At 40.7% G+C, this 12,184-nt stretch overlaps 2 protein-coding genes across 6 annotated transcripts in view; one reads left to right on the top strand and one right to left on the bottom strand.

Annotated features, from left to right (window-relative positions):
* LOC144494710 (leucine-rich repeat-containing protein 19-like) overlaps positions 1–12,184 on the top strand; it is a 119,872-nt gene that overhangs the window by 99,413 nt on the left and 8,275 nt on the right. For 2 of the 5 annotated variants that reach the window (XM_078213918.1, XM_078213919.1), the window contains exons 2-5: positions 2,326–2,415; positions 2,747–2,870; positions 7,074–7,179; positions 11,611–11,977. In XM_078213918.1, coding sequence (XP_078070044.1) covers positions 7,087–7,179; positions 11,611–11,977 — 460 coding nt within the window. In that variant the 5' untranslated portion in view covers positions 2,326–2,415; positions 2,747–2,870; positions 7,074–7,086. Of the gene's footprint in view, positions 1–2,289; positions 2,416–2,746; positions 2,871–7,073; positions 7,180–11,610; positions 11,978–12,184 lie in introns of those variants that run through there. The other 3 variants (XM_078213917.1, XM_078213920.1, XM_078213921.1) reach the window with 3 other exon arrangements.
* Positions 1–12,184, bottom strand: part of ift74 (intraflagellar transport 74) — a 91,892-nt gene that overhangs the window by 64,809 nt on the left and 14,899 nt on the right. The window lies entirely within an intron of this gene.

The following is a 12,184-nucleotide window of genomic DNA, read 5'->3' on the forward strand; positions in this document are numbered from 1 at the left end:
CATCTTACCCATGTAACAGTCCAAATGCTTTTTAAAACACAAAATTGTACCCACCTCTACTACTACCTCTGGCAGCTTGTTCCAGACACTCACCACCCTCTGTGTGACAAACTTGCCTCTCTAGACCCTTTCGTATCTCTCCCCTCTCACCTTAAACCTATGCCCTCTAGTTTTAGACTCCACTACCTTTGGGAAAAAATATTGACTACCTAGCTGATCTATGCCCCTCATTATTTTTTAGACCTCTATAAGATCACCCCTCAGCCTTCTACGCTCCAGAGAAAAAAGTCCCAGTCTATCCAGCCTCTCCTTGTAACTCAATCCATCAAGTCCCGGTAGCATCCTAGGAAATCTTTTCTGCACTCTTTCTAGTTTAATAATATCCTTTCTATAATAGGGTGACCAGAACTGTACACAGTACTCCAAGTGTGGCCTTACCAATGTCTTGTACAACTTCAACAAGACGTCCCAACTCCTGTATTCAATGTTCTGACCAATGAAACCAAGCATGCTGAATGCCTTCTTCACCACTCTGTCCACCTGTGACTCCACTTTCAAGGAGCTATGAACATGTACCCCATGATCTCTTTGTTCTGTAACTCTACCCAATGCCGTACCATTGACTGACTAAGTCCTGCCCTGGTTCAATCTACCAAAATGCATCACCTCGCATTTATCTAAATTAAACTCCATTTGCCATTCGTCAGCCCACTGGCCCAATTGATCAAGATCCCGTTGCAATCGGAGATAACCTTCTTCACTGTCCACTACGCCACCAATCTTGGTGTCATCTGCAAATTTACTAACCATGCCTCCTATATTCTCATCCAAATCATTAATATAAATGACAAATAACAGTGGACCCAACACTGATCCTTGAGGCACACCGCTGGTCACAGGCCTCCAGTTTGAAAAACAACCCTCTACAACCATGTCTGGCTTCTGTCAAGAAGCCAATTTTGTACCCATTTAGATACCTCATCCTGGATCCTGGAAGATTTAACCTTATGTAACAACCTACCATGCGGTACCTTGTCAAAGGCCTTGCTAAAGTCCATGTAGACAACATCAACTGCACTGCCCTCATCTACCTTCTTGGTTACCCCTTCAAAAAACTCAATCAAATTTGTGAGAGATGATTTTCCACTCACAAAGCCATGCTGACTGTCGCTAATCAGTCCTTGCATCTAAATGCCTGTAGATCCTGTCTCTCAAAATACCTTCCAACAATTTACCCACCACAGATGTGAGGCTCACTGGCCTGTAGTTGCCAGGTTTTTCCCTGCAGCCCTTTTTAAACAAAGGCACAACATTTGCCACCCTCCAATCTTCAGGCACCTTACCCATGACGATTGATGATTCAAATATCTCTGCCAGAGGCACGCAATTTCCTCCCTAGCCTCCCACAATGTCCTGGGATACACTTCATCAGGTCCTGGGGATTTATCTACCTTGATGCGCTTTACGACTTCCAGCACCTCTTTCTCTGTAATATGTACACTCCTCAAGACATCACTATTTATTTCCCCAAGTTCCCTAACATCCATGCTTTTCTCAACAGTAAATACTGATGAGAAATATTCATTTCGGATCTCACCCATCTCTTGTGGATCCGCACATAGTTGGTCTGTTCTGTAGGTTCTCTCCATGCCTGGAAGTAATTTGCTGGAAGTGAGTGCAGTATTGCAGCAAGGAAAAAATGGTGAAGAGGGGTGACACAAAGGCAACAGTTTTTGACCCTAGAAGGCGATGGTGGTGTCGTGGTAATGTGAATGGACTGGTAATCCAGAGTCCCAGATTAATGCTCTGAGGACACCAGTTCAAATCCTACTGCAGCAGCTGCTGGAATTTAACTCAATTTATAAAATCTGGGCTTGGAATCTGGACTTAATAATGGTGACCATGAAACTATCAATTGTCGTAAAAACCAATTTGGTTCACTAATGTTCTTTAGGGAATGAGTCAGTGGAAAGTATTCAGGTAGTCGTTATCCCATGGATGAGAGTCAGGAGTATGAGTAAAATTTTATTTTAAAACTTAAAAACCACTACATTCCTAAATAGTTACCATCAAAATCAAAATTAAATTTTACATGAAGGAACAGAGCAATATTTAAACATCCTGGTCGCAACAAATAGACTTTATGTCAATACTTACAATAAGTAGCTCATAATTCTAAAAGAACAAAATGCTGTGTTGTGATACTTCAAATGTAACATACCAACAAATCAAGTAAACCACCATGGTAAATAATTAACTGAAATGCATTACTGCAGTACAATGTTTAACCAGCAATTCAACTCACATACAATCTTATTTTCAGAGCAAGTCATCACGAAACAATTTAAAATGTATAAACAAGAAAATCCTGCTTGCTAATTAAGACAGAAAGGCACTGGATGATCATTTTTGGAGGTATGAAGCCACATTTTTCTATTTAAGATGCACATATTTTATTATGAGAATTAGATTTCTTACTTTCATAAGTCCAGTTTTGAAAATGTTTAAAAACCTCCCGAACGGTTCGACAAGTAACTGAGCTATGCAAATCAGAAAGGGCCAGGTTCAATTCCAAATCTGTACTCAATTAGCCGATCTCACCCAAGGGTACGGTTGAGGCAAATCAGCTAAGGCTCTCTCTTCCTATTCCTATTCAGCCACCCCTGCTGAAAGTACATATGACTGAAGGTTGGGTAAGGACCGGATCAGGCTCAGTTGCAACATTCTCTACTTTCTGCCCTCACAGTTGAATAGCCTGCTCACAATCAAGGGTTACACGTGGCAATGATATCAGGTGGCCAGAGCCTGTGGAATTAAACCTCAGCAAGGAATCAACACCTTCACAAAAAGAGAGAACGTTGAAAGAGAGAGTAAGTAAGAAAATAAGGAAATGCAAAAGACATGACAGAGCCTTTTCTTAAAAACACAGGTTAACAATGACATACAAAACAAAGTCAGGAGAATTTAAAATCAGACTGAAATTATACTACTAGTTAAAGGAAAAATCCTCAACAAAAATCGGTTGATTTTCTGGTCGTGCATACAGGTAATCAAACTAGATCATGGGATATGAACTTATCTAGTGATACTGAGCTATGACACATGAATTTAAAGTTACTTATCTCATTTGTGCTTTTAGATGGCAGGGCTGGGTTTTGGCTGCAATATGGGTGCATTGCTGGGTTTAGGCAGAACTTCATCAGGTAACCACTGGGAATGGCATTACTGGATCTGGCAGCACTGGCAAAGGCAATTCTGAAGTCTTACAGAACAGGGGAGTAGGCAAGACAAAGGAAAACCTTCTGCGATTTGTTCCTGGGAGCACTGGCTGTGTGATTTTTGAGGGAATTCTCAAAGTATAGGAGAAGAGGAAGAACAGTTGTTGGATGTTGAAATCCTGGCATTTGGGAGGTGCAAAGTGAGATATTGAGATGCTGGAATTTAGGGAATGTGAGCGATGTCCGACTAGGAGAACATCAGGAGAGGGGTAATGGGTATGGAATCACTGGGATAGTATGCTGGGTAAATGCAAATTACTGCGGATGCTGAAATCAAACAAAAACAAAATGCTGGAAAATCTCAGCAAGTCTGGCAGCATCTGTGGAGAGAGAATAGAGCTAACGTTTCCAGACTGGATGGCCCCTCGTCAGAACTCTGGTACAGTGCTCTTTTGAATCGTCAGTGCAGACTTGATGGGCCAAATGGCCTGCTTCTGCACTGTATCATTCTATGAATTCACACTCAGTTCCATTGGTTTCAACATTAGCTAAGAGTCTCTTCTGCAGAATTTATCAAAGGTTTTCTGGAAGTCCACATAAACAATATCTATAGACATTTCCTTGTCCACAACTTCAGTCATCTCTTCAAAATGTTCAGTCATGTTTCCCAGGCATGACCTATCATTCACAGATCCACGCTGGCCCTCTCTGATTGGCTGAAAAATTTCAGTCACATTCTCCTATTGACTTTAGAACTTTTATACTAATTGGCTTAAAACTCCCTTCCAGTCTCCCCCACTCATCTTTGCTTAAATGATGGAGTGACACGAGTTATCTCCAATTGAAAGAAATGATTCCCAAATTGAAACAACTTAGGAAGATTCATTAAGGCATGTGCAATGTGCTAACCTACTGTCTTGTGGGGATTGAATGGGTCCCAAATTACCATTGGTTTTTAAAAGCAATCAAATGCCCATGCCACCTTTCCCACTCACCCCCAAACTCACTCAAGTGCTTTCACACATCAGCTTCCTCTTCCTCCAATCTGTTGGCAGCTCTTTTAACAGCATCAAGAATCTTTTCCTACCTTCCCCATTATCAGACAGTCCCTGATGTTATGTTCCAGCCTTGAAGCATATTTTTCTACTACTTAAAATAAATTAATGAAAGAAGAAACCGTGCAATTTCCAGATATGTACTTGTAGTGTGCGGCAGTGGTGCAAAATGAGAAAATTTAGCTTTTTTCCCTCTGTTCATGTGTTTGTAGCATTGCACAAATCATCATAAGCAAAAATTACTTCAAAATGTTCAAGAAATTTTTGATTTGATTTATTATCACATGTATTCGTATACAGTGAAAAGTATTGTTTCTTGCATGCTATACAGCCAAAGCATACCGTTCATGGAGAAGGAAAAGAGTGTAGAATATAGTGTTAGTCATAGCTAGGTTGTAGAGAAAGATCAACTTAGTGCGAGGTACGTTCATTCAAAAGTCAGCAGGGAAGAAGTTGTTCTTAAGTCAGTTGGTACATGTCCTCAGACCTTTGTATCTTTTTCCCGACGGAAGAAGGTGGAAGAGAGAATGTCCGGGGTGCGTGGGGTCCTTAATTATGCTGGCTGCTTTTCCAAGGCAGCGGGAAGTATAGACAGAATCAATGGATGGGAGGCTGGTTTGCGTGATGGACTGGGCTTCATTTCCGACCCTTTGTAGTTCCTTGCGGTCTTGGGCAGAGCAGGAGCCATACCAAGCTGTGATACAACCAGAAAGGATGCTTTCTATGGTGCATCTGTAAAAGTTGGTTAGAGTTGTAGCTAACATGCCAAATTTCCTTAGTCTTCTGAGAAAGTAGAGGCGTTGGGCTTTTTTAATTATGATGTCGGTCTGGGGGGACCAGGACAGGTTGTTGATCTGGACACCTAAAAACGTGAAGCTCTCGACCATTTCTACTTCGTCCCCATCTAAAAACTTGAAGTTTATAATTTAAACAACTTCCAAACTATATACACTTCCATTAAAAAAATTCTCATGCCTCTACTTTGTCAACTTTTTCCATTATACCTTAAGACATAGGAATTTATAAAGAAAACTCCCAATGTAAACTTGTCACACTTAAGTTGCAAATTCCCACCATTAGGGCAGATTTTGCTGTCCTGTCTCTGTATCATTTATCTTTGAGGGGTTCAGAGGAAACCACAATGGTTAATTTTTTTGCTATACAGAAGTTTGAGACTTTAGTCTCCAGTTGATTTCCAAATCTTTTGGAAGAAACAAATAAATCCTCAAAAGTACATAGCTATCAAGCCCTTTTGGCGCACACTGCAGGTGATGAAATCCTGCAAGCAACTTATGTTCAGAATACAGATATGATTGAAAAATCCAGCTTGCGTGCTAAAATATCCAAGTTGAAGCTCAAACTTTTGACACAGTTTGGAGCCGTGAAGTTTTAATTCGGGTACACACAAAAAATTCAATGGGTATATTCAATCGCATAATTATGAAACTCTTTAAATGTTTTTAAATCCTTACCTTAGACATGAGTAATTTTCTAGGTTTTTTGAATAATTAATTGCATCAAAGATTTGAACTTCAACCTAATGGCTACGTCTTTTTGTGGATTTATTTGTGGACAATATAACAGTGCCGTCTAGTGGAATGGCAATCATTACAGGATGCTTTGTAAATACATTATATAACAGTGGAGTTATAATAAGGGCTCCACCTGGTGCCAGAACAGGCTGGCATGTTAACATTGGAATTCCCACTGAAGATACTGACACACTAGATTACAATATGCATTCTACAGGAATAGGTCAACAAAAGCACAATACATTTTGAAAACAAAGATACAGAAAGGGGTGTTAATTGCTTCTTGAAAATACCCTTTCCTTTATATTTCAATGATTTATCTCTATATTTCTTTGCATCCAGTTGTTCTCTTTAACCTTTAGTCTTTCACACATTGGAAGTTGGTTTCTAGCTTAACAAACCATTATCCAGCATGTGAAATACTTTTATTGACAACCTTTCTCAATTCCTTCTTGCATATGGTTCTAAATATTCAATAACATTATTTTTTTATTTCATATGGAAAAGTCATAGGTTTTTAAAAACTCAATTTAATATTGTTAATCATGACTTCTGTTGATTTATTTTATCAAATCCATTTTACCTAAACAGCTCTCCCAGGCATCTTGTATAAATTCATTCTTTTGTCTGTATTTTTAAGACAAAGTAAACTTTGGTAATAGGTAGGAGTTGAAACCTTATGAATATCAATGGCACAGTGGTTAGCCCTGCTGCCTCTCAGCGCCAGGGACCCGGGTTCGATTCCCGGCTTGGGTCTCTGTCTGTGTGGAGTTTGCACGTTCTCCCTGTGTCTACGGCGTTTCCTCCGGGTGCTCCAGTTTCTTCCCACAGTCTAAAAGACGTGCTGGTTAGGTGCATTGGCCATGCTAAATTCTCCCTCAGTGTACCCAAACACGTGCCGGTGTGTGGTGACTAGGGGATTTTCACAGTAACTTCATTGCAGTGTTAATGTAAACCTACTTGTGACTAATAAATAAATAAACTTATAAAGATGATATGGTCTATTTGGATTTCCAAAAGACATCGAGTTAGATGTTAGGCTTGTGTTGTTAAGAATCGTCAAAGTTAGAGATTTTAAAAGACAGTAAACACGTGAGAAAAGGGTCATGAGAAGCACCACCCCAGCATGGACTGGTTGTTTCTGTGTAGTATATTCAATCCAAATTCCACTTCTGGTACTGTTTACTATTGATTTTCAAATTGTAATGATAAAAGAAACATCAAAACTCTTGGTTAACTGAAAGGAATTTAAAGCATTTATTTTGCAGTAGAATTAGGATCATGAGAATCTGCTGGATTAAACTTTGGACTGGAAATGTTATCTTGACAACTGCTGCAATAGCCTCAGCTCTCTGCAGTTTCGGTGACAGAACTGTAAGTATCGTGGTAGCTTAACAAATAATATCAACAAATCGTTAAAGAGACCTGTATTCTTGAAATCCCATTCCATCCAAAATGTTGGTGCATTTAATGACACGTCCATTATCTTTCCTGTCCCTTGTTTTATGCTTTCTATGAGGTGATCAGAGGTAGTCTAATAGGCATTTTGAGTACAATCTCCCTTGTTCCGATAGTGTGAAAGAGACAGGGATACAAAATGTTTAATAAATTACATTCAAATGTCCTATAATTTCTTTAATTTGTCCTGATGAATGAACCAGCGAATAGCTATCACTTACTTTGTTCAGCTGAAACAGGTGCGATGTGTGTACCTGTTCTCTGTCTGCAAAGATCAGGGCCTGTGTATTAAAATACATAGCTTCCAGTACATGCAAACACTCCACTCTTCGAGCTCGACTGACAATCTTAAATTGTTTTTTAGCGTAATTTTTAGCACTTAGGATTATTTAGAAAATGTTGTCCAATTACAGAATCACATCTAATGCTGGATACGGTTTTGGGTTTTGCAAGCACGGGTTGGTTGGGTATGGTCTGTACCTCGCTTGTTGTGAACAGCGGAAGGGGCACGCTGTTTGGTATGATCTGCCAGTCTTTGGGACGTATGGCCGATATACCTAGCATCACACTGGCACACTGTCATTCATATACCACATTACTCATTTGTGGGATTGGCAGAACACTTTATTTTTGGTTCATTTGTGTGTACTAGAAGCTGCATGTATTAATACACAGGGAGCTGTTCTTTGCAGTCAGAATGAACAATGTGCACGTTACACCTATTACACCTAAACAAAATAAATGACAGTCATTCGCTGCTTCATTCCTCAGGGCAATGCTTTTACCAGAGTCAAGCTGCTTAGTTTAAATGTTTCACATTCAGCCACCATTTACAGGTGCATTCTCCCTGGCAATGCCTCTGCCAATCACTGTCCACTTGCCAACTAATCAAGTGCTCTTTTCACATGCAGTATATAAAGTTTTTTCCTCCTGACATTGGTGTTCTTGCGGTTGTCCTGATGAGTGCAAGATGAAATCTTTTTTCAGCAACACTCAAGTTTAGTGCAATAACTTCTTCTGCTCTAATTCATATCTATGTTGGCAGCTCGAGTTGGCTTCACTGTGGTTCCATGGTGCGAGTGCATTGCTTTAGAAACATAGAAACATAGAAAAACTACAGCACAAACAGGCCCTTCGGCCCACAAGTTGTGCCGAACACATCCCTACCTTCTAGACCTACCTATAACCCTCCATCCTATTAAGCTCCATGTACTCATCCAGGAGTCTCTTAAAAGACCCTATTGAGTTCGCCTCCACCACCACTGACGGCAGCCGATTCCACTCGCCCACCACCCTGTGTGTGAAAAAATTTACCCCTAACATTTCCCCTGTACCTACCCCCAGCACCTTAAACCTGTGTCCTCTCGTAGCAGACATTTCAGCCCTGGGAAAAAACCTCAGAGTCTACCTGATCTATGCCTCTCAACATCTTATACACCTCTATTAGGTCTCCTCTCATCCTTCGTCTCTCCAAGGAGAAAAGACCGAGCTCCCTCAGCCTATCCTCATAAGGCATGCCACTCAATCCAGGCAACATCCTTGTAAATCTCCTCTGCACCCTTTCAATCTTTTCCACATCCTTCCTATAGTGAGGCGGCCAGAACTGAGCACAGTACTCCAAGTGGGGTCTGACGAGGGTCTTATATAGCTGCATCATTATCCCCGGACTCCTAAACTCAATCCCTCAATTGATAAAGGCCAGCACACCATACGCCATCTTAACCACCTCCTCCACCTGCGGGGCCGATTTTAGAGTCCTATGGACCCGGACCCCAAGGTCCTTCTGATCCTCGACCGTACTAAGAGTCTTTCCCTTTATATTGTACTCCTATTTCTTATGTTATGTTCATTCCATTTGTCCTACCAAAATGGACCACGACGCATTTATCTGGGTTGAAGTCCATCTGCCACTTCTCCGCCCAGTCTTGCATCCTATCTATGTCCCTCTGTAACTTCTGACATCCCTCCAGACTATCCACAACCCCACCAACCTTCGTGTCGTCGGCAAACTTACCAACCCATCCCTCCGTTTCCACATCCAGGCCATTTATGAAAATGACAAACAGCAAGGGTCCCAGAACAGATCTCTGGGGCACATCACTGGTGACCGACCTCCATTTAGAAAAAGACCCATCTATACCCACTCTCTGCCTCCTTTGGGCAAGCCAGTTCTGGATCCACCGGACAGCAGCCCCTTGGATCCCATGGATGGGTAAAGTCAGCATCCCGTATTACTTCCTTGTGGAAGCGTTGGGTGCATTGCAGTTTCACTGGAATTCTGAACACCTTTTGAGCTGTACATTGATTTGATTTATTGTCACATGTATTGGGATACAATGAAAAGTATTGTTTCTTGCGCACTATACAGCCAAAACACATCGTTCAGAGTATATAGGGGAGAAGGGAAGGAGAGAGTGCAGAATATAGTGCTGGAGTTACAGATAGGGTGAAAAGAAAAATCAGCTTAATATATGATAGGTCCATTCAAAAGTCTGATGGCAGCAGTGAAGAAGCTGTTCTTGAGTCGGTTGGTATGTGTTCTCAGACTTTTGTATCTTTTTCCCGACGGAAGGAGGTGGAAGAGAGAATGCCCGGGGTGCATGTGGTCCTTCATTATGCTGGCTGCTCTTCTGGAGCAGTGGGAAATGTAGATAGAGTCAATAGATGGGAGGCTGGTTTGCGTGATGGACTGGGCTGCGTTCATAACCCTTTGTGATTTCTTGCGATCTTGGTCAGAGCAGGAGCCATACCAAGCAGTGATACATCTGGAAAGAATGCTTTCTATGGTGTATCTGTAAAGATTGGAGAGAGTCGTAGAGAACCTGCCGAATTTGAACATAATTCAGTCACATGTGCAGGTTAACTCCTGGTGCCTACTTTTCTTACCTCCTTCCCATGCTTACGGCACAAATTGTTTCTTGGCAAGAAGGTATGAATAAGCCTATAAGAGGGACAATATTTCTGCAGTCCTTTATATTAGGCTTTGCAACCATAGACATTTAAAGTTAACATTCCTCAATCTAACATCCATTTTGCCAAACACTTGACTTTGTATTTGAGTATATTTTAGGGACTCATCTACCACTGGCACAGGACAGCTAATTAAATTAATTAATTTGTCTTTGGTTGGCTATCCAGTGATAAAATGTCCATAGACTGAAAGTTGCGAACAAACCAGGAGAAAATTCTTTACAAAATTTCAATTACCAATTTCTAAAAAGCACAAAACAGCAATTTCTAGGCATTAGTTTGTTGCCAGTGTTTAGCAACAAACCTTTAAAAATGTATTTTTGTCTAAGTATTGGAGCTATACATCCATGGAAAGACTCAGAAAAAGCAACAAATAAAAACAGAAAATGCTGGAAAATCTCAGCAGGTCTGACAGCATCAGTGGACAGAGAACAGAGCTAATGTTTTGGGTCGAGATGACCCTTCGTCAGAGTGGCCAGTCCAATTCCTGTTTGTTCCAAGCACCTGGGCAAGGATTTTCCGGTCCTGTTGTGGTGAGATCAGCTGTGAGAGATTTGGCAGCCCCACCATAGGTCCACCAACTTATGGCTGGTCAGAAAATCTCACCTATTGTCTATTCTGGTGGCTGCTTAAGCCCCAAGCTCTGGAATCTCCTCCCTAAACCTCTCTATCTCTCCCACTCTCTCTGCTCCTTTAAAATGTTCCTTAAAACTTACCTTTTTGACCAAATTTTGGTATTTTCCCAATATCTCAAATGTGACGTGGTGCCAAATTTTATTTCAGAATGTTCCTATGAAATGCCTCAAGATGCTTTACTACATTTAAGGTGCCATATGAATGCAAGTTTCACTGAAAAAATAATTCTCAAAATTTAATGAACATAAAGAGATTTTTCAATTGTGTGTCAGCTATGGATCAGTTCTTGCTTCTGGGCTCCAGGTTCAAGACCCACTTCAGGCTTGATCTCATAAATCAAGGCTGACACTCCAGCGTTTTACTGAGTGGGTTATTATGTTGTTGGAGATGTTGCCTTTCAGATGAGATATTAAACTGAGGACCCATCTGCCTACCTGGATGGATGTAAAAGATCCCATGGCACTACTTTGAAGCAGAACAGGTGTCCTGGCCAATATTTATCCCAAAATAAGCATCACAAAAACAGATTATCTGATCATTATCACATTGTTATTTGTGGGAGTATGCTGTGCACATATTGGCTGCTGCATTTCCTACATTGCAATAGCCACTACATTTCAAAAGGACTTTACTGGCTGTAAAGCATTTTCAGACATCAGATGGTCATGAAAAGGTCTTTTGTAAATGCAAGTCTTTCTTTTTAGTACATGTCAATCACCTGAATTGCTTTTTTTTTTGCAGTGTGACTACAGCGGAATGAGCTTGATATTGATCCCTCATGATCTACCTGCGAACACAACAAAGCTAAAACTCACGAACAACAGCATTTCTTTAACTTATCACGATGTTCAAATTCTTTCGAATTTAACTCAACTTAAAGAATTGTATCTCGGATATAACCTCATCTGCAATTTAACTTTAGGAGCATTCAATAATTTAAAAAAGTTGTCTGTATTGGAACTGCACAACAACTGCCTTACAAACGTTGACAGAGATATTATGAAACCACTGAATTTATCACATTTAACACTGTATGGAAATCAATGGAACTGTAGCTGTGGCCTTCTAGGTTTACAGATGTGGCTTAATGAGTCAAAAGTACATCTGGGTAGGTTCAACTCACATAATGATGGGTTTGCAAAGTGTTAGTTAGTGCACTTATGAATGACAAAATCTCAGCAGGGAACAGAAAGTTTCTTCATTACTCCATAGAACATAGCGCAGTACAGGCCCTTCGGCCCTCGATGTTGCGCCGACCAGTGGAACCAATCTAAAGCCCCTCTCATCTACACGATTCCAATATCATCCATATGTT

This window comes from Mustelus asterias, chromosome 6, assembly GCF_964213995.1.
Source record: "Mustelus asterias chromosome 6, sMusAst1.hap1.1, whole genome shotgun sequence".
In the NCBI taxonomy this organism is placed as follows: Eukaryota; Metazoa; Chordata; class Chondrichthyes; order Carcharhiniformes; family Triakidae; genus Mustelus; species Mustelus asterias.